General features: G+C 50.6%; 1 protein-coding gene and 1 long non-coding RNA gene across 2 annotated transcripts; both read left to right on the top strand.

The window, feature by feature from the left end:
- The first annotated feature begins 1,585 nt into the window (after positions 1-1,585).
- RNF169 (ring finger protein 169) lies at positions 1,586-17,364 on the top strand. Its single transcript, XM_087937800.1, has 6 exons — positions 1,586-1,796; positions 8,800-8,876; positions 9,509-9,655; positions 11,785-11,897; positions 14,439-14,535; positions 15,617-17,364. Exons 1-6 carry the CDS (start codon positions 1,610-1,612, stop codon positions 16,784-16,786), a joined length of 1,791 nt encoding a protein of 596 aa, XP_087793926.1. The 5' UTR covers positions 1,586-1,609; the 3' UTR covers positions 16,787-17,364.
- An 893-nt stretch (positions 17,365-18,257) lies between these two features.
- Positions 18,258-22,204, top strand: LOC148125213 (uncharacterized). Its single transcript, XR_015744387.1, has 2 exons — positions 18,258-19,742; positions 19,786-22,204. It is a non-coding gene; the product is annotated as an uncharacterized LOC148125213 (long non-coding RNA).
- The last annotated feature ends 572 nt before the right edge of the window (positions 22,205-22,776 follow it).

Raw genomic sequence — 22,776 nt, 5'->3', positions numbered from 1 at the left:
GGTTCTAGCCCAAGATATTGGAACACAGCTATCGTGCCACCTCGTAGTCCTTGTTTTCGTTAAACTAGCGATGCCCAGTCCCTGTTCTTCAGATAAAAGATAATCAGAGTTGGAAGGGACCTTGTAGGTCATCTAGTCCAACCCCCCGCCCAAGCGGGAGACCCTACACCATTTCTGAGAAATGCCAGTCCATTCGTATGTTTGAACCTCCAGTCCCCTCATCCTCTTAGTTGCTCTTCTCTGCACTCTTAAATACAGCAGGGATTCTTGTCAGGACTTACCTAAAAATGTCCGATCGTCACATCATAGGTACAATCAAAAACTTTTGGGTTCAACTCTTGACTTGCATGGCCCCCTCCATTTACAGGTAGTCCTCATTTTGACCACACTTGGGATCAGGAAATTAATCGTTAAGTCACTGAGTGAGGCATCACACAACTATATTGTTAAGTAATTATGTGAGATAACACACAATACAGGGGTCTTCAAACTTTGGCAGCTTTGAGTCCTGTGGACTTCAACTCCCAGAATTCCTTCTCCAGTCATGTTAGCTCGGGAATTCTGGGAGTTGAAGTCCACAAGGCTTAAACTTGCCAAGCTTGGAGACCCTTGTCACACAACTACAAATGGACAACCATTTTTGCAATGGTCATGAAGGGAACCGCTGGTCCTTAAGCAAGACTTCACGATGGCACTTAGCTTCACTAGCTTAGCCACTTGGTTTTGGCAGAAGGGCTACCACATCTGGACTGCAAACCATCTGGACAGTATGGCTTGTGCACCTCAGGCCTATGAGCCCATGCACTATATGCAGGGTGTATGTGTGTATTTATGAGGAAGATGTATATTGTATGGCACATTCACATCACATTTAATGCACAAGATAAAAATATACAATTCAAAATATAAAAGCATGTCTAGATTTACAGAAGTAACTTTTATTTCATTTCTCACTGCCAGCAGTCTCCATTGTAGGTTCTGCTTTGGCACTGACAATTTATGCTGGATGTCTTTTTTTTTTTTTTTTTATATATATATATATATATATATATATATATATATATATATATATATATATATATATATATATATATATATATATATATATATATATATATATATATATATATATATATATATATATATATATATGTGTGTGTGTGTGTGTGTGTGTGTGTGTGTGTGTGTGTGTGTGTGTGTGTGTGTGTGTGTGTGTGTGTGTGTGTGTGTGTGTGTGTGTGTGTGTGTGTGTGTGTGTGTGTGTGTGTGTGTGTGTGTGTGTGTGTGTGTGTGTGTGTGTGTGTGTGTGTGTGTGTGTGGTAATTCTATAGATGTGCGGCAGATGCGTGTTATAGAGGCGTAACGCTATGCAAACGTGCTACAGACACGCGTCCATGCGGCCTTCGGGGACACTAGGCTCCACCCTTTCGGCAAGGTGGGGGGGTGAAAACGTACGTCGCGCGCAAGAAGGCGGGCGCTCATGAATATTCAGAAAGGGGCGTGGCCACCCGCCCGACTCGGGGGCGCGCTCTACCCGGGCCGCTCATAAATATGGAGCAGGAGGCGTGGCTGGCTCCGCCCTCCCCCGCTCTCCTCCCGCCGGGAGAAGATGGCGGCGGCGGCGCTCGGGCCAGGCGGGCGGGCGACGGGCTCGTCGGTTCTGCCGCTACGACGAGGCCGGGGACGGCGGCGTCGGGACGAGGCCGTCCCCGCGGACGACGACGGAGCCCCGGAGACCCCTACGCGGCGCTCGGGGCAACGGGAGGCCCCCGGCGGAGAGCCGGGCCCTGCGCGAGGTGCGTGGCCGACGTAACGTGTGAACGGACGCGCGTCGACGTGGCGGCGGCGGGGGTAAAAAAAAAAATGAGCGGGAAGCGCGCCCATTGGCTGCCTTGGAAGCGGGGGCGTGGCCGCGGGGCTGGTGTGAGGGCGGCCCCACAGCCCCACCCCTCCCGGCCTTCCCATCATCCGCGTCCATCCTTGCGATTGGAAGCGGGGAGAGGCTGACCGGGTGGCATCCGCGGGTCCGTCGGAGCGGTCGTGGGGATGCCACTGGCAAGCGGTGGTTGTGTGAATGCTCGCCTTTGCTGGCCCTGAAAGGCGTTCACGTGACAAGAGGCAGAGATCTGCCAATGTTGGCTGGATGCGAGTCTCTTTTTTTTTTTTTTATAAGCAGACCGAGATTTGGGGTTGGCTTGTTGGGTGTCCAGAGCAGGAGCTATTCTCCTACCTTGGCCGCTTGGAGATGGGTGGACTTCAACTCCCAGAACCCCCCGAGCTGGCAGAGCTGATCCAAAGACCCCAGCAGAGCCGGCTGAGGAATTCTGGGAGTTGGAGTCCACCCATCTCCAAGGGGAGGGGGAGAAACACAGGTAGTCCTCGACTTACGACCACAACTGAGCCCCCAAATTTCTGTCACTAAGTTGAGCTTTGCCCCCTTTTTACGGCCTTTCTTTTCCTGAGCGGTTTAACTGAATCCCTGCAGTTGATACATTAGGAACACGGTCGCTAAGCGGATCTGGTTCCCCCACTGAGTTACTGCAACCGTCATAAATACGAGTCAGTTGCCGAGCATCTGAATTTCGATCGTGTGACTGGAGATTCCCTAGCGGTCGTTAAGTGTGAAAATCGGTCATAAATCCCTTTGTCCAGTGCCGTCACTTTGAAAGGTCACTAAATGAACTGTTATAAGTCGAGGACTACCTGTACTGATACAGAAGCAGTATTTAAGTAATGCTGGCTGGGGGATTCTGGGAGTTGAAGTCCAGAAGTGGCCTTATTAATCCAGGGGTCCCCAAACTTGGCCACTTTAAGACTTGGGGACTTCAACTCCCAGAATTCCCCAGCCAGCTAGGATCGAGAAACAGGAAGCGATTCTGGCTGGAGAATTCTGGGAGTTGAAGTCCACCAGTCTTAAAGAGGCCAAGTTTGGACTTCTGGGTTAGAATGGAGGAAATGTGTGTTTTGGGTTCCTCTAACAACGCCGAGATCATCTCGGTGGGACCCTTATGATGGGAAGGCCCACTTCCCCCACCTCCAGAGAGAAACAGGAAGCAGATATGGCTGGGGGATTCTGGGAGTTGAAGTCCACAAATCTTAACAATTGTAGAAACACTGGCTTAGAGAGCAGAAGTGTGAATGTGTTTTGGTTGTTGTAATGCAGAGGTCTCCAAACATGGCCACTTTAAGACATGTGGACTTCAACTCCCAGAATCCCCCAGCCATAATTGCTTCCTGTTTCTCGATCCTAGCTGGCTGGGGGATTCTGGGAATTGAAGTCCACACGTCTTAAAAGTCGCCAAGTTTGGAGACAACAGCGTTCAGATCATCGCGGTGGGACCCTTGCCAGCCCCTCCCCCTCCCCAGATCCAGAGAGAGAAACGAGAAGCCATTATGGATCTTGGTTGCACCAGAAATCTCTTTTCCAGATCCCATCTGGGTCTGGAGAGCAAGGAGATCCCTGGCCTGGAATGAAGGGAACAGGAGGAACCACATTTTTCTAACGTTACTACTAGTAGCAGCCGATTCTCCTCCGCCTTTCTTGAAAGGACTTTCTTGGTCCTTCCACCATCGGAGTCTTCTGCACACCAGTGTGTGCATTCACAAGTGGGCAGTATGTGGAGCAGCCTAGGTCATAGGACAAGGCACGAGGCTGGCTGATTTGCACACGTGTTTGTGCTGAGAGTCACAATGCCGCCTGGTTTGGGTTTCGGGAGATGTTGTTTTGTGTATTTGTATCTTGTCTTGATTACTATTACAAATAAAGGTGTTAAACTTATCCAACGCCCCTTCTTCCTCTTACTACTTTAGCCACAACGACAACCCTGTGAGGTGGGTTGGAAAAAAGTCACACAGCCAGCTTTGGAACCTAAGGCAGGACTAGAACTCCCCATCTCCTGGTGATCGGCCTCAAATCACCCAGCAAGCTTTCCTGCCTAAGGTGGGACTAGAACTTCCCATCTCCTGGTGATTGGCCCAAAGTCACCCAATTGGCTTTCATGCCTAAGGCAGGACTAGAACTCCCGTCTCCTGGTGATTGGCTCAAGGTCACCCAATTGGCTTTCATGCCTAAGGCGGGACTAGAACTCCCGTCTCCTGGTGATTGGCTCAAGGTCACCCAATTGGCTTTCATGCCTAAGGCGGGACTAGAACTCCCCGTCTCCTGGTGATTGGCTCAAGGTCACCCAATTGGCTTTCATGCCTAAGGCGGGACTAGAACTCCCCGTCTCCTGGTGATTGGCCCAAAGTCACCCAGTTGCCTTTCAGGCCTAAGGCGGGACTAGAACTCCCCGTCTCCTGGTGATTGGCCCAAAGTCACCCAATTGGCTTTCATGCCTAAGGCGGGACTAGAATTCACCGTCTCCTGGTGATTGGCCCAAAGTCACCCAATTGGCTTTCATGCCTAAGGCGGGACTAGAACTCACTCTTTCGGTGATTGGCCCAAAATCACCCAGCAGACTTACCTGCCTAAGGTGGGAACTAGAACTCCCAGCCTCCCATTTTCTAACCTGGTGCCTTAATTCCCCGACCAAAGTAGCTCTAGCTATTAATATTCACAATGAAGACTCCACTCACAAGCTAAGGCCGTCCCATTCCTTACCGGCCTTGTGTTCCGATCCCGGACGCTTGTTGTTTTTGTGTAATTTTGAAGCTTTAGCGGATTAATTTATTTATTTTTAATCTCGGTGACTTGGCTATCAGGATCCTCCGGGCTGTAGCAAGTAAGTAAGTAAATAAATAAATAAAATCTTGCCGTCCAGAAAACAGCATGGAAGCCAGGATGACTCACAAGGGAGGTTTTGCAAACTGCAAAATAAATTTGCCGTAGAGGTTTTCACCTAACCTTGGTTTGAAACAAGCTAAAAAGAAAAGAGAGAGAGAGAGAGAGAGAGAGGGGCAGGGCATTTAGGCAGCGCCAGCGAGAGCGTGTGTGTGTGTGTGTGTGTGTGTGTGTGTGTGTGTGTGTTTCTTGGCGTGGTTCGACTCTACCTGGGTCGAGATTTCCAACATGCAAGAATGGGGAAAATTTCTCCCTCTGGGCGTCTTTTTAAAAATAACTCCTAAGCATGAGTCACCTCGGAGGAGCCGGGTGGGCAATCGAAACAGGACGGCAGAAAGAGAAAAAAAATAAATAAAATTGGCCTTTTCCAGAGATGTGGTCACAGCCCTAAGTAACCGCACAACAAATGTCCCAGACTCAGATGACAACAGATTCAACCGTCCGTTCGAAGAGATCTAAAAGATGCAAAAAATAATAAATAAATAAATAAAAACCCCAAACCCCACCCCAACCACGACACACATTCTGATGTAATGTTTTAAGGGGCTATAAGGGCAGCTAAGCGTGTTCAAAAGGAGAACAATGTGGCTTGGGAATTGGTGAGGGAGGGGCTCAGCGGGCTTCCCCCCCCACCGGGGGTTAGAGAGCGTTTCCACCCCACCCCGCTGGTGAAATAAGCACGGATTAAATCTCAGTTATCTATAGAAGAGAATCTGGGTAGATCAGGGTGGGAAACTGGCTCCTCGGTGCTCTCTGAGCTGAATGGTTTTTCTTGCAGACGTTTCGTGACCCAACTAGGCAACATCGTCAGTTCTAGGAGGGAATGGATGAGTGGAGAGGAGGAGGAGGAGGAGGAGGACTGTGGGGTCCTTGGTGCTCTTTGAGCTTGGTAGCTTTCTTGCAGACGTTTTAATGACCCAACTAGGGAACACCATCAGTGCTAAAAAGGAGTGAGGTTAGGGAAAACAAGGAGGAGGAGGAGGAGGGGGAGGAGGAGGAGGAGAGGGAGGACTGTAGGGTCCTTGGTGCTCTCTGAGGTTGGTTGTTTCTTGCAGATTTTTCATTACCAAACTAGGTAACATCATCAGTGCTAGGAAGGAGGAGGAGAACTGTGGGGTCCTTGGTGCTCTCTGAGCTGGGTGGTTTTCTTGCAGACGTCTCATGACCCAACTAGGCAACATCATCAGTGCTAGGAGGGAATGGGTGAGTGGAGAGGAGGAGGAGGACTGTGGGGTCCTTGGTGCTCTCTGAGCTTGGTAGTTTTCTTGCAGACGTTTTATGACCCAACTAGGGAACATCACCAGTGCTAAAAGGAGTGAGGTTAGGGAAAACGAGGAGGAGGAGGAGGAGGAGAGGGAGGACTGTAGGGTCCTTGGTGCTCTCTGAGGTTGGTCGTTTCTTGCAGATTTTTCATTACCAAACTAGGTAACATCATCAGTGCTAGGAAGGAGGAGGAGAAGGACTGTGTGGTCTTTCCTGCTCTCTGAGCTTGGTGGTTTTCTTGCAGACGTCTCATGACCCAACCAGGGAACCTCATCAGTGCTAGAAGGGAGTGGGTGAGTGGAGAGGAGGAGGAGGACTGTGGGGTCCCTTGGTGCTCCAAGGTAACACCATCAGTATCCCTATTGGAGCAAGTGACGCTTTGAGAATTGAAGGGCTTTGGAATGTTTTGGCTCTGATCTCTGCTGGATCCCGCCAGGATTTTATGGAAACCTTGGTTTACAATAACCCTGGTTTTCTAAAGTGGGGCTGGTGACCCAAAGCAGTCCGGGGGCTCCCGCCCGTCAGCCCAGGACTCGGTCCACGTTCCCGACTTACACCTGCCTGGGGCCAGGTGCCTCTCTTTGAAGATGAACACACCCTCGTCCTCGTTTGGAACACACCCGTTTCGCAACGAAACCTGAGCATGGAACCTTTCTCTGTCCTGCTGGCTCCAGAGCGTGTGCAGATGCCCAATCCGGGTGTGTGTGTGTGGGGGGGCTGTCTCCTTATAATTGTTGTTATCATTATTTCTCAAAATTAACTGTACCCAGACAACATACTGTTTATGTAGACATTGTTTTTATGAATAATAATAATTATTATTATGGTTGTTATTGTTATTATCATCATCATCATGCTTGGAAAGTGTTCGACTAGTGATTTGTGATACGAAACCCAGCATAGTTATCTCGTTTGCTGCACTCTCATTTTTGTATATAATAATAATTGCTTTGGGACACAGTCAGATCATCAGGAGGAGTCCCTTTCTTAGTTCCAACTTTGCCCCCCAATGTCCTGGTTACCTTCTGGGCTGGAGAAAAAACTCTCCCAGGTAAACAGCCTTTGGCTTCAGAGATTCAAGTCCAAAACATGGTCAACACAAACTGTAACTTAAAGTCCAAACAAGGCAAGGTGAGGTCATTAGTCCGGCAGGGCAGGAGCAAGAATTCCAGATGTGAAGGAACAGCAGTAATTCAACACAGTTGGGAGGATGCCAGGAACACAGATTAGCAAAGTCAACACAAGATAAACTCACGGTTGCTCCCAGAAGCTGCCGCACTCAGCTTGCATCTCTTTTAAACTCTCCTTCCCAGCTGTGTCTAACGAAGGGAATCAGGGCCCTTTCCTCCCCCGTAAGCCATGCAACCCTCGTTGCTCCCTTCTCTGTTCCTCCCTGCGTGGATGCAGAGGGGGTGAGCCTGGGTCTTCCCTCTCCCTTGTTCTGCCTCTCCTCTGCTCTGCCCGGCCAGACTTTGCCTTTCCCCAGATCCCTCCACAGCCAACGGAGCCACATTCCTGCTCCTTGTCAGTTGTTCGTCTTCCTCCTCGGATTCAGACTCCGACGGGGGTGGGATAACACAGGCACCTGCCACATGACACCCCGGACTTAACAGCCATCAGTAAGAAAGACCAAAAAGTCTGGATAGTGGCCGTGGACGCGCCTGGAGACAGCAGAAGAGAAGAGAAAGAACTGGAGAAGATAATGAAATACACGAAGAACTACAAATAGAAACAGAACAACTGTGGCAGAGGCAAGCAAGGGTAGTAGTGCCCATCGTCATAGGCGCCTTGGGGGCAGTCCCAAAACAACTGGAGCCACCACTTGAACACCATCAGTGTGGCATTGACACATTTGCCCTCGGTCAATTGCAGAAGGCAGCTTTGCTTGGAACAGCTTCCATCCTGCGGCGAGATCTGCAATACCGTCAAACGTCCAGATTTGCCTATCCCAGGTCCTTGGGAAGGGATCGATAGGTAGACAAAAATGCCAGACCCAATCTAAACACCTGGCTGACTGTGCAAATAATAGTAGTAGTAGTAGTAATAGTAGTAGTAATAATAATAATAATAATAATAATAATAATAATAATAATAATAGTATTTTGGGGATGACTTTGTCCTCTGTTTCTTTGCAAGAATACTCCACGTCCTCCCCCTTCAAATTTGACCTGGCCTTGGTCCACAGGAGCGAGTGCAAATCCCAATATCTTAGTATTCCTATGTATCCCAGGGTTTTCCCCAAAGAGGAGGAGGGGGGGGGGCTCAACTTATTTTCCAAAGCCCCTGAAGAAGGCAGGACAAGAAGCAACGGGTGGAAACTCATCGAGGAGAGGAGCAAACCTGGAACTAGGGAGGAATTTACGGACAACGAGAACCGTGAACCAGTGGAACTGCTTGCCACTGGAAGTTGTGGGTGCTCCATCGCGGAGGGTTTTAAGAAGAGACCGGAGAGCCCTTTGTCCGAAAGGATACAGGGTTTCCTGCCTCAGCAGGGAGGGGCTGGACTAGAAGACCTCTTGAGGAATTTGGGGTGGGTGGGGGTGAAAAAGGGGTTGTAAAATCTGACCGACAAGTCGTGTCACGGCTCACCCTATGACCACATCGCGTAAACAGGCAGGTTTCCGCTCTCCACTGTGGTTTGTAAGTCGAGGACTGCCTCGTTGTAGGGCGGGTTGTCTTTCGGCAGCAGGTGTGAATGGACTGGAAACGCTCAACATTTGTCCTCTTTTTTTTCCACCCCCTTTTTGAAAAAATAGATTTTATCTTCAGAACGCCCATCACTTTGGCCAAACACGGAGAGATTCACGAGGAACATAAAAGCCACTTGCGAAAGGTACGTTCGGCCAGGTGCATTTTTATTTAATCGGTATATTTTAGCGGTAACCCTTGACTTAAACAGCCGTTGGCTTAGTGGCCGCTCAAAGCTACAACGGCACCGAAAAAACGAGACGTGACAAGAGGTTTCCCCATTTATGTCAACTCCTAAAATATTTCTCTGGTCTTTTTAGAATCGCCAACCGAAAGGGAGGGAGGAGGGGGGAAGGGGTTTGAAAGAGCAGTGCAGCAGCTTGGAAACTGAAACTACATTCCATAAATGTTTTGAAAGATAGTAACTAGGCGATCAAAGTTTCTGCCGTTCAAAATTCCAACTGGAGAGCCTGATCGATGACTCTGGGCTATGGAGGTGTCCCATTGGAGGATATGAATTAGGATACACCCGGGGGTTGGGGAAAAACCAGGGTCAAGGGTGACAAGGAAGGATGTATCTCTCAGAGTCGGCTACACCCAGGCAGTGCCGGCATATTAACTCTCAATAAATCCTTTTGAAGTTTTTGAAGTTTGGCTCGAGACTCAGGATTTCGATGGGGTTACAGCTTACACGCGACCTACACAAATTCTCATCCGAAGGAACTTGCTGCTGCTGCTGCTGTTCCTTTCTTTCACAAAATCAACCTTGCTTCCTAGCTGAGACATGACAGACGGCAAGAAGAGAAGATGTCGGAGGATTTGATTCACAAGCTGATGGCGGGGGACGACGCTGAAGTGGACAGGAAGAGGACGGATGACCAGAAGAAAGAGGAATCCCTGGTGGCCAGAGTGAGTCACGAATGTGTAAGTGTTGCGGCTTGTTGGCCAGCTGAATCGGAGGAGGAGGCGGAGGAGGAGGCGTAGGAGTCAGGGTCAGCATCAGGGCAACTTGGGAGCTCCGAGGGGAAGAGGGGATGGAGGAGGCAGAAGAGAGAGAGAGAGAGAGATGGAGGCGGAGCCTGGGTCCTCTGTCAGCCCTTAGATGGAGAGTCAACAGCCCCCCAGGTCTAGAGGCGGCTGATGCGGAAGAGGATCAAACAGTCCAGTGGTTGATGCACAGAAGGCAGAGGAGAGGAGAGCAGTGGAAATCTATGGGCTGGTCTTCAGGACGGAGCTCCGAGAGGAATGGAACTGGCAGAGAGAGGGAGGAAGGGGGAGAGAGAGAGAGAGAGAGAAGGTGGGGGCAGAACCTGGGCCGTCCGTCAGTCTTCAGATGAGAGTCAACAGCCTTCGGGTCTGGAGGTGGCTGATGCGGAAGAGGAGGAATAGATGGGTCCAGTGCCTGACGCAGAAGGCAAAGGAGAGGAGAGCAGTGGAAATCTATGGGCTGGTCTTCAAGGCAGGAGCTCCAAGAAGGAATGGAACTGGCAGAGAGAGGGAGGGAGGGGAGAGAGAGAGAGAGAGAGAGAGGGGAGGCAGAACCTGGGCCGTCCGTCAGTCCTCAGATGAGAGTCAACAGCCCCCAGACCTGGAGGAGGCTGATGAGGAAGAGGAGGAACAGCCGGGTCCAGTGCTTGATGCATAGATGCACAGAAGGCAGAGGAGAGGAGAGGAGAGCAGTGGAAATCTATGGGCCGGTCCTTGGGACCGAAGAGCCAGGTCTGGAGGTGGCTGATGAGGAAGAGGAGGAACAGCCGGGTCCAGTGCCTGACGCAGAAGGCAAAGGAGAGGAGAGCAGTGGAAATCTATGGGCTGGTCCTCAGGGCAGGAGCTCCAAGGGGGAATGAAATGAGAGAAAGAGAGAGAGGAAGCCTGGGCCGTCCGTCAGAGAGGAGAGCAGTGGAAATCTATGGGCTGGTCTTCAGGACGGGAGCTCCGAGGAAGAATGGAACTGGCAGAGAGAGGGAAGGAGGGGAGAGAGAGAGAGAGAGAGAAGGTGGGGGCAGAACCTGGGCCGTCCGTCAGTCTTCAGATGAGAGTCAACAGCCTTCAGGTCTGGAGGTGCCTGACGCAGAAGGCAAAGGAGAGGAGAGCAGTGGAAATCTATGGGACAGTTCTAGCTCTGAGGGGAATGAAACGAGAGAGAGACAGAGAGGAACGGACAGGAACAGACGGCCCAGTCCATCAGTCCTCAGATGAGAGTCAACAGCCTTTGGGTCTGGAGGTGGCTGATGCGGAAGAGGAGGAATAGATGGGTCCAGTGCCTGACGCAGAAGGCAAAGGAGAGGAGAGCAGTGGAAATCTATGGGCTGGTCTTCAAGACGGGAGCTCCGAGGAGGAATGGAACTGGCAGAGAGAGGGAGGGAGGGGAGAGAGAGAGAGAGAGAAGGTGGGGGCAGAACCTGGGCCATCCGTCAGCCCTCAGATGGAGAGTCAACAGCCCCCAGATCTGGAGGCGGCTGATGCGGAACAGCTGGGCCCAGTATCAAATGACACTGGAAACATGGGAGGCTGATTGAAAAGATGGTTTAATGATGAAGCGGAACCACCTGGAGTTGAGAGTGGGTGGCTTTTATACCTTCTCCTTGAGCTTCCTGTTCCTGTGCAAGAACATGTCTTCTATTGGCTGTTGTCAGACTCCCATGGGGCCATGTAGGGGTCATATCTGTCTGAGCTCAGTTGGGTTAAAGTTTGCCGGGCGATGCAATGTCCTTAGGAGATGGTGCTCTGCTGCTAGACAATCCTATTATAATCCCGGAGAGTCCTGTCTTAATCCCATCGTCCTGAAGCTGGAGGTCTTTAGTCTGGTAGACAGACTGGCTCCGTCCTGCTCCACGGGCACCAAATATCTGCAGGGGGTGAGCAGGGAGCTGCTTCCTGCCTTTTAAAACACGTTTCTTCTTTTACCATCCAGAGAAATAGAATACCCCGCCTTTTTAACCTTTCCTAAAATATTTCCTTCTTCTGGGAGGGGAGGGACTTCCCACGGCGCTCTTGTGGGGCGCTGTGCTTGCCATATGTGCACCCTGATTTTCCTTCGCTTAACCCACCAGTTTCCCGAGTGCCTGTCGGATTCCGAAAACGAGGAACCCTTCCAGTGCCGGCCCGTCTATCGGTCGGCTTTTGTCTCCAAGGGCAGCGCCTATTCGGTCGCCTTGCTGGCTGGGTAAGTCCTCCCCACCCCTCCCGCCGGCGGTTCCGGTTGAGCGATAAGAGATGATCGAAAAACTCGCTTTGACACTAAGGAGGGTGGCCTATAAATTTAATAAATAAATATCTTTTTTAAAAGATGCTTTTCAGAAAAACGACTGACTAAACTAGGAGTCTCCAAACTTGGCAATTCCCAACTCCAACAGAATTGGGAGTTGAAGTCCACAAATCGTTATTGTACACACACACACATATTTATTGAACATTTTTCAGCAGTTTAAAATATATGTACATTCTTTACAACGCTACAGTATCACAGATACTCATATATACATCGTAATTACATTACTAATCTTTGCTTTTATTACCAAGCGTCCCAGACCAGATAGAATTCCGATTCACCTCTGCCTTTTAATTCCAGTGCAAGCCTGTCCATCTCCACGCAGTCTAAGATCTTTTTTTATCACTATCCCTTCAGAGGGTTATACTGTCATGTTTCCAGGTTTGTGCGTTAAACGATTCTGGCCGCAGTAATTATATGCAAAATAATACGTTTTATCTTTTTTGCTGTAACCTCCTCTTATTATCCCTAGCAAGAAATGTTCAGGTCTAAATTCAATTTGTTGGCTTGTTATTTCCTCTTAGCCATTTTTAAAATTCTAATCCAATATCGCTTGGCTTCCGGGCAAATCCACCGCATGTGAAAAAAGGTCCCTTGACTGTTTTTGATATTTCCAACATTCTGGGCTTCAGGTTGGGAACATCTTTGCAAACTGACCCAGGCTTCGTAAACCGCAATGATGCACAAACTTATTTTTGAAAACAAAACCCATTTTATTGCAATGCTCGGAATTGTTTTCATTCCCAGCCAGAATTAATCTCAAACAGTTCCCCGAGATAAGCACCCACCTTTCAGTTCTGTTGAAGTGCTGCCAAAAACAGAAGTATCAAATGAACTAGAAAAGAAAGCAACCGAAGTACAAAGAGCTTTAACGGTGACTCTGAACCGATCGAGTGACTTTGCTTCCTGCAAAGGTTTCATCATCTTGGCCTGACTTTTATCCCTTATGGGAGGGGGAGTCACCTCCCAGCCTTACTCCTGAGTTGCCCCTTTTGTCTCAGCTGCTCTCGCCTTCTGGCAGCTCTGTGCATACGCGTACTAGGAACAGGCTCCTGCTGTTCCTCTGCCTCGCTGCTGCCAGACTCCAGAGGCAGCACCCCACTCTCAGATGGTCCTGGCCCAACTCTGCATCGGACGCAAGACCCTCGTTCGAGTCCTCCCCAGACTCCCGGACTGGTCCCCGTTTTTCCCCACTGTCCGATTCCACTGCCATCTGCACCGGCTGCCGCAAACACACAGCCGGGAGTAGATGCCAACAGTCAAACATTTTATATATATTTTCTTTATACGCTGCCGACAACCCCCCAGCTACATTTCAAATATTCTAATTCGATCTGCAGTTGCCAAGGTTGGAGACCCCGGGATTAAACTGCAGAGGCCAACAGTCAAACATTTTATATATAATTTCCCCTTTTTTTTTTTAACAAACATTCTGGACCACATTTGTTAAGTGAATCCCTGCAGTTGTTAAGTGAGTCACATAGTCGTGAAGTGAATCCGGCATCCCTGTGGATTCTGCCGGTCCGAAGGTCGCAAAAAAGGATTAGGTGACCCCAGGATGCTGCGACCATCATAAATACAAGTCGGTTGCAGAGCGTCTGAATTTTGATCGTGGGACCACGGGGAATGCCGCAACAATGTGTGGAAAACGACCATAAGTCACTTTTTCCCCGTGCTCTTCTAACTTTGAGCGGTCACTGTGATGACCCGGGGTGTGACCCAAAAATAACAAAGTCACAAAAGTAGAATAAATACCCTTGAAATACCCTCGCACTTGGCCCCCAGTGTCCAGTTATTCTCAGATGGAAATCTAACTGTTCCAAAAACAGTCTACAAACGGAGTAAATGCAGTCCGAACCCAAAGTAAAGATAATTAGAAATAAAAAACCCAACGCAAACCTCACTGAAGTAATTAACACAGCAGGGCCAGGATGATAAATTGCAGACTTCCACCAGATAACACAGAAACCACAGTCGGGAGGACGCCAAAACCCAGATAAGTCTGGACAAAGATAATGCACACTTTGCTTCCAGCAACTTTGCCATGCTGCACAGTTTGCCCTTTTAAACAGTCTTCCCAGCTGCAGCCCATGAAGGGGATCAGGGCCCTTTCCTCTCCCGTAAGCCCCTTTGCTCCCTTCTCTGTTCCTCCCTGTGTGCCCTAGGATGAAGAGAGGAGGGCCGAACTGTGCCCTTCCTCCGTTTCTTCCACAGCCACCGGAGCCACCCTCCCTGTCGGCTGCTTGACTTCCCCCTCAGAGTCAAGACTCCCAACAAGGGCACGACAAGTCACTAAATGAATTGTTGTAAGTCGAGGGCTGCCTGTATCTGAAAGGACAGGCTGGCGCTTTAATAATAGCGAGAAGGAATGATGTTTGCAGGCGCGCTAAGATTATTTTTTTCCTCTCTCCCTTTTTTTTTGCAAAATCTCCACAGAAATTTCAGCTCCAAAGTCGAACGGAGTCAAAGTTGCAACGATACTCTGGGGAATCGATCGAAGAGCAGGCAGAGATCGGCTCCTGTTAGGACAAAGGTACCGGATTCTTGGTTGACCCCTGGGGGGGAAAAAAATCATGGCTGTCTTTAAAAAGAAAAAGAAAAAGAAAGTCTCGACTTTTTCCTCTTTAAGAAAAGGATCGGAGAGGAGATTAGCCGTGTAGACGCAAGCCCTCAACCTCGGACCCTCGCGGAGCATGTCCGTCACTGTTGTAGGTCGTCACGCTTGTAAAATGGCTTCGTCCTATGGGGGCCGACCTGATTTGAGGGCCTCTTTTTGGAGTGGTGGCGAAGTCGTTAATCGAACCGGCCATTTGCCGTCGGTTTGGTTTTACCGAAAACTGGGAGTAAATTTTTTGCCCGCAAACCGGGAACGATGTAAAATGCAGTCACGGGACTGTGGGAACGCTATAAATCGACTATTAAATTGAATATTAAATTTTCTGGGAAAGACAGTATGAATCAACGCGGTGGTTCCCCTGTCTCTCTTGCCTCCGTTGTTCTGAATTGATGTGCCGTTTTGTCTCCCAAAGGTGCTTTCCCCCCACCCAAGAGGCGACAACTTTCTTGTTTTTTTCTTTGAAGACATTTCACTTCTCATCCAAAGAAGCTTCTTCAGCTCTGACCAGATGGTGGGGAATGGAAGGATTCATACCGGTTATTTGCACCCTTTGAGAAGGGTCGCTGAGGCCACTTGGAGGGTTACCTGTGTCCTCAGGATCACCTGAGGGGTGCAAATGGGTGTGGAGCCAACCGGGAAGGGACACTGGGCAGACAACATCCTGCCGCCAAGAAGGCTCCACGCCCATTTGCAATACTCAGGGAACCCACGGACAAACCTCCAAGCGGCCTCAACGACCCTCTGAAAGGACGCAAATGACCAGTTCTGTCTGCAAGGAATATCAACCCTTCCCTTCCTCACCATCCAGTCAGAGCCGAAGAAGCTTCTTGGAGGAGAAGCGAAACAACTTCGAAGGAAAAAAACAAGAAAGACCAGTCACCTCTTGAAAAAATAATCACTTTGGGGCCAACCGTGACCAGGATGACCCCGAACCTCCACAGACTTCCGTTTTGTTTTTTTTGGCGCCATCCCTGACCGATAACGTCTTGTCTTGCAGGTCAACCCCTCCACTGGTGCCTCCGTTTCCCTGGTGGGTGTCCTTTCCTCCACCCAAAACAACCGCTGCCTCTCTGCTCCGGACCTGACGGCCGAGAAGCGCCTGGCCTCCCACCAGGGGCCGGCTTCGTTCCCCGCCCCGCCCAGGCAGGAGCGCTCGATCAGCCCCGAGAGCAACGACAGCATCTCCGAGGAGCTGAATCATTTCAAGCCCATCGTCTGTTCCCCCTGCACGCCTCCCAAGCAGCTGCCGGACGGGCGTGTGCTGAGCCCCCTCATCATCAAGTCCACCCCCAGGAACCTGACCAGGAGCTTGCAGAAGCCCACCACCTACGAAGCCAGCCCTCGGATCCTGAAGAAGTGGGAGCAGATCCTCCAGGAACGTCAGGTCAAAAAGATGCTCTCCAAGGCTACCTTGACCACCTCGGTTCCCGAGCCGGGCGAAGATTTCCCGGTCCCGAACCTCAACATCCCCATCAACTGTCCTCTGAACACTTGCGGCGATGTCTCCTTGGCGGACCCTCTCCTTCCCCGCTCGCTAGCGAAGCCGGACAGTTCTGTAAATGATCGGAGAGCCTCAGAGGCTACAGAGCTGACCCCCAGGGTCCTCCCGCTAAGACCCGCCGAGAAACCCCCCGATTCCAGGGTGTCCGAGCTCCCCGAAATGAAATCGGCGCCCCGTCCGGCTGGCTCGTGCCTTCGTTTCGATGCCAAAACGATAGCCCGGAAAGTCGTGCGAGTGAACGCGGCCTCGGAGAACGGCACGCTCGGGAATCCGGCCGAGCGGAAGCCGCGCAGATACTGGGACGAGAGCGGACTGCGCCGTCTCTCCAACGGCCTCCGTCTCGAGAGGGGACTCGGCGAGGAGACTCCCTCTCTGCGGCGCGGACAGAAGCGGCCATGCAAAACCAAGCACCTGGACCCCTCGGTCAAGCGGCTGAGGCCGTCGGTGGGCTGTCGCAAGGGCCCTCCGGCATCCGACCCGCTGAGACGGCAGAGGCGACAGCAGCGGGGCGGGACCGAGCAGAGACTAGAACAGGAGGAGGCCGACCGGCGGCTGGCCATGCAACTCCAGCGGCAGTTTGAGCGGGAGATCCGGATAGCGGAGAGGCCAAAGGGGCGAGCCGATCAGTATTTCTTACGGTCCAAGAACGCCACTGGGACAAAGTAAACCCTTTGCAAGCTCTGTGGCTTTTTCGAGAATTTTTTTTTGGGCCCCTGTAGACATCGCTTGTCCGTCTGGCGGAGTTCCGGGAAGCGGGAGTTCACTCCCGTCGGTGCGAGAGCCGGATGGAGGCCGCAGTCTGGAGCCTTCCACCTGCCCCACACTCTCCCCCCACGCTGACTCCGGGATCATACATCTTGCTCACAGCCAAGACCCCCTTCGTCTGTTCTCGTTTGGGAGTCGGATCCGGGGTGCCGATCTGGTTCTCTCCGCCTCGGGATCCGAAGCAGGTTACAAATAACGGGGGTTGGACTGACGCTATAAGCGCCGTTTGTAATTTTAGGAGCAGCTCCACGTGGCTGGAAGGGCCCAGAGGCAGAACGGTGATTCTGCAATAAATATATATATATATATATATATATTTGAATCTATCAATACAGGTAGTCCTCGACTTACAACAGTTCATTTAGTAACCGTTCAAAGTTACATCACCCCCTCCCCCTCCAAAAGTGACTTTACGCCTGTTTTTCACATGTAACGACTTTTGCACCGTCCCCACGGTCGCGTGATCAGAATTCAGAGGCCTCACGGCTGACTCCTATTTATGACGGTTGCAGCTTCCTGCAATCCCCCTTTTGCGACCAGCAAAAGTCTATGGGAGGAGCCAGATTCACTTTTACGACCGTGTTGCTAACTTAACACCGGTCATGGTTCCCTTGGCTAGAAAGGTCGCCAAACGGAGCAAAACCATTCCCTTAACAACGGTCTCTCCAAACCCACATAAATCGGGGGCTCCCTTGTGGTTCGTAAGTCGAGGACTGCCCGTATTTAAATCTTATACGGTTAAATCTCAAGAGGAGTGAAAGGGGCGCTACCGTGGGCGAGAAAGACCCTTGGGCTGCCCGGTTGGGGTATTTCCCCCCCATATTTCTCTCTCCCATCATGGCTTTCCATCCCCACCGTCCCTTAGTTGTGAGGGTTGTGTTGTCGCCGTATCACAACGCACAATCCGCTTTTGGGCCTGGCAGGCGGTGCCACGAAACCCAAGAGCGCCCTTACATCCGGTTTCTCACCAGTGTGTACGACGAGGCCTCCCAACAACCAGGTTAAAAACGAATGGAAGCCGCGAAGCCCGGATCCCATCTCTGGTTTATTTTGTGGCGGGCCCAGATTCTATTGCACACCAACCTCTTTTTGCAAGATGGGGGGGCGGAGGGGGTTTCATGGAGTCCGCCTCCAATGACTTCTAGCATTTGGGGGTTCCCCCCCGACCCCACCCCAACAGGGTTGTGTCGGTCCCTCTCTCCGGTACCTTGAGAAGTTTTCCGGCATCAGAGAAAACAAAAACAAACCAGGTTGCGTTTTGTGGCTCGGTCAAATCCAAGGATTATTTTTAAAAAGGGGGGTGGGTGGGAGTTTTGGGTGGGGGGGGGTTGTTTCCTGGCCGTTCTTCCAAAAAAAGGGTGGGGGGTGAAGGTGTTTTTTAATTTTATTTTCAAGCACTTCCAAAGGGGCAACTTTGGCTGCCCAGGTGGGCATTTGAAGCTATTCTTGACTCAATTTGAAACCATCCTGGGAAAATAAGGGAAAATATATATTAAAAAACTATATATATATATATTTAGTTTTTATATATATTTTCCCTTATTTTCCCAGGATGGTTTCAAATTGAGTCAACAATATATATATAGGTTTTTTTTATTTTTCTCCCTTCAAGGATAGTTAGAATCACGTGACCTCTGGAACCGGGTTGCAGTTTCCAAAGCCCCATTGGCCCAGCCAGCGTGAATTCTGGGAATTGTAGTCCAGCCAGGCTGGTATGGGGAATTCTGGGAGTTGGGAGTCTTATTTGTACTGTCTGGGGCATGCTGGGAGTTCGAGGCCGCATCTTAAACGGGCCAAGGCTCTCAAACTTGGTGTGGACTTTGACACCCCCCCCCCCAGAATGCCTCATGCACCAATTCCCAGAATTCCTCAGCCAGCATGGGTGACCTTTGACTCCCTGAGTTCCCCACCCAGCATGAATTCTGGGAGTTGAAGTCCACCCAACCAGGGGCATGCTGGGAGTTGGAGGCCGCATCTTAAACGGGCCGTGGTTCACAACTTTGGGTGGACTTCGACTCCCAGAATTCCACAGCCAGCATGAATTCTGGGAGTTGAAGTCCACCCAACCTGGGGCATGCTGGGAGTTGGAGGCCGCATCTTAAACGGGCCGTGGTTCACAACTTTGGGTGGACTTCGACTCCCAGAATTCCACAGCCAGCATGAATTCTGGGAGTTGAAGTCCACCCAACCTGGGGCATGCTGGGAGTTGGAGGCCGCATCTTAAACAGGCCGTGGTTCACAACTTTGTGTGGACTTCGACTCCCAGAATTCCACAGCCAGCATGAATTCTGGGAGTTGAAGTCCATGCAAGCTGTCTGGGGCCTGCTGGGAGTCGGACCACATTTAAACTGGGCAAGGTTCTCAACTGTGTGGACTTCCAACTCCCAGAATTCCCCGGCCAGCGTGAACGGACTTCAATTCCCAGCATGCCCCAGCCAGCAGGAATTCTGGGAGTTGAAGTCCACCCAAACTGGCTGAGGTTTTTCAGAAGTTGGAAGTGGCTGGGGCATGATGGGAGTTGAAGTCCACATGTTAAACTGACCAAGAATGTCCAAGCCAGCGTGAACAAACAGCTCCCAGAATGCCCCAGGCCAGCATGAATAGACTCCCAACTCCCAGAATTCCTCAGCCGGTTTGCTTTCTGAGGCATTCTGGGAATTGAAGTCCAGATTCTTTAGGCCTTGCTGTGCTGGGAAGCGCAACTCGGCCCATTTCCTAACCTCCCTCATTCAAGAGCAGATTCTTAACCAGTATTAAACTACCTTTCGATGCATCCGTTCTTCGCTTGGCCTGGCCTTTGATTTGGGTTTAAAGCCTTCGTTTTTGGGGGGTCCCCCCCCCCAAAAAATTCCAAAGGGTAGCTATGCATTCTGCCATTTACCGGCGTGGGTGAATAGCAGGGGTTTTTTGGGGGGGGGGAAAGATTTGGGCAGGGCAGGAACGGCCACCCAAGATGGAAAACTCCGTACGAAACTTCCGTTTAGCTTTTGGGGAGATTTCTCCCGCAGGAAGCGATGCCTCCAACCTAACTTTTAGGGGGCTGGACAGCTCGTGTCGCCTCCCTCTCCTCTAAAAATGAGATTTTTGTACTGCATCGATCCCCAGTGTCCTTTCTATTTATTAATAGAATTTAATTAATTCTATCCGTTGGCCTGGTGGAGATGCCGTCCGTGGAAGCGAAGGAAGGAGAAAATAGAAGCCTTAAAAGACATTCTGAAATGAACAAATTATTATTATTAGTATTATTATTATTATTATTATTGGGAAAGACGGTTCTAACCTCGGAGCCCTGCGAGCAGAAACGGCCAAGGAGGCGCTGAATATTTCCATTTTCACCCCTCCAGCACGATAGCCTTCCGAGGACTTGAACGCAGTCCTTGACTTACGATGATTCGTTTAGTGACCTTTCAGAGCCACAGGAACCTTTAAAAAAAATTGACTTACAGCCGTTTTTCCACAATGACCCCCAGCATCTCACATGTCTCGAGATCAAAATCTGGACCCTCGTCCATTGACTCGTATTTACGATGGTATCCCGGGCCGGGGGGGGGGGGGGGTCATGTCCCCTTTGGCAGCCTTCTTCGCTTAACAAAAGTGTTACCGATTCAATGACTCACTGAACGACGGGACCCAGGCAGGCCGTAAAATGGGACCGAGCCCCCTTCAGAAATGTCTCGCTTAGCAACAGAAGGTTTGGGCTCCGTTGTCGTAAGGCGAGGAGTATCTGCATGGCCCTTTTCAAAGATGCCCCTCTCCCCCACTCCCCAAATCCGAGGGGTGTCGGTGTGTCGGTATTTATGGAAGCCGAATATTGTGCTGAGTGGCGTATTCACAATCAAGCTTGTCACTCGGTTCTCTGAATCCGTGCCTGCCTTTTTAAAATACAGATAGTCCTCGACTTACAACTGTTCGTTTAGTGGCTGTCCAAAGTTACCGCACTGGAGAAGGGAAAAAAAGAGACGACCGTTTTTCACACAACCTGTTCTGACCAAGGCTTCCTGCTTAGTCCCTAAAACCCTCTTGTTATTTCAGCGGCTGTGAATTATAGTCATAATCACAGCCCATAATAAGTCCCGAACAGTGTGTGAATCGTTCGACAGGTCCTTTGGGATAAGGCTGATAAGCACCCACCTTTATCTATCTCCCTTGAAATGCTGCCAACCATTAAATGGCCAATTAGCTGTACGAGGCCAAATGGAACCCAAAGTCAACATGGAGCGTCCAGAACAAACAAAAGTTGCTTCCTGCAAAGGCTCCTGTCCCTTGGCTCCTCCTTTATGTCTTATGGGAGGGGGCCAATCATCTCCAAGCCTTCCTCCCGAGTCGCCCCTTTTTGTCTTAACTCTTCTTGCCTTCTGGCAGCTCTGCAAGTGCACGCTGGGAACAGGCTCCCGCTGTTCCTCTTCCTCGCTGCTGTCAGATTCTAGAGGCTCCCGAGTCAGCATATAACTCCCAGATGGCCCTGGCTCCAACTCTGTGTTGGACGCAGGACCCTTGTCTGAGCCCTCCCCAGATTCCAGGACTGGCCCACGTTCCTCCCCACTCTGCTGCCGGCTCCGCAGGCTGCCGGCGGACCACAACTCAACCGTTGTTGCGTTCCCCACAGTCACGTGATCCAAATTCAGAGGCTTGACAATCTTCTGGGGAGACGTGATTTCCCCCCACACACACACACACATACACACACTTGGCGTCCTGACATACCAAGACAGTGGGAAACCCGATTCACTTAACGACCGAGTGATTCACTTATCAACTGCAGGGCTTGACTTAGCAATGGCAGGCGGAAAGGTTGTAAAACGGAGCACTTCACTCCCTTAGCCCAATAAGTTTCCCTTGGCCATGTAACGTTTGGACCGAGTTTCTAAGTTGAGGACTAGCGGTATTGGGACCTTTCTAGGGGTCTTGAGAGGAAACCCGCCTCGTTTTTTTTCCCCTCCCCCTGGCTGTTTATAAAATGCCACGCGCGGGTGTGACACTAGGGATCCACTATGCAAATGAGGAAACACCTTTGGGTTGTCAAGGGGCGGGGTTTTCACCCACACCTGTGGTCTTTTTTTTGGTTTTGGTTTTACCTGGGATCGATGGACGGACGGTTTCCAGAAAACGCAAAATGGCCGCATCGCTCTGCTTTCTTAATCCCGTTACGACCCGCCTTGGTGTGCTTTGAAATCATTTTGGGCTTCGGTGTCGTCGCTCCACGGCTTGATCCCCGGGAATCCACTCCGTCCTGAGACTCCCAAAGCGTCGCTTTCCAAATACCACCTGAATCACTTGTGGCTTCGTCCAATGTTTTGATAAAAGAAATCTGTTTACTGACGAAGGAGTTTGCGTGTTTTTCTTGGTGAAAGGTCCCGAGTCTCCTGGAGTTAATTTGGGGGGGGGGGGGCAGGCGGGGGGGTGTGGAAAGCGTTGTGAGCTGGGATTAAATGGAGACCCTTTCTTTGGGCTAATCTTTTGATTATCTTTTAACAACCCCATAATCCCTTAATTGCATTGGGGTGGTAATCCGGGCAACGGAATGGAGCTAGCAGGGTTTACTGGCCGGATGCCCTACCTGTTGCCAGCACAGAGTTTTGTTCAGCAGATATCTCCTCATCCTGCCAATATTCCGATTATAATAGGAGGATATGGGGTGTTTTCTGCTGGAACTGCTGGACTGGTGATCGGTCCTCTTGTGGACTTTGCTAAAACAAGCGTCCTGTGTAAGTTGCACGTGGGAACAGACCAGCAGCTTAATCAATCTGGTCTAGTGGGGAAGGCACCAGACTAAAAACTGGGAGACGGTGAGTTCTAGTCCCACCATAGGCATGGAAGCTGGCTGGGTGATTTTGGGCCAGTTACCATGAGACGGTGAATTCTAGATCTGCCTTAGGCATGAAAGCTGATAG

This window comes from Pseudonaja textilis, chromosome 7, assembly GCF_049901715.1.
Source record: "Pseudonaja textilis isolate UNSWEBS1 chromosome 7, rPseTex1.2, whole genome shotgun sequence".
Lineage (NCBI taxonomy): Eukaryota > Metazoa > Chordata > Lepidosauria > Squamata > Elapidae > Pseudonaja > Pseudonaja textilis.
Note: the sequence above shows the minus strand (reverse complement) of the source record. Positions and strands in the feature narration are given on the sequence as shown.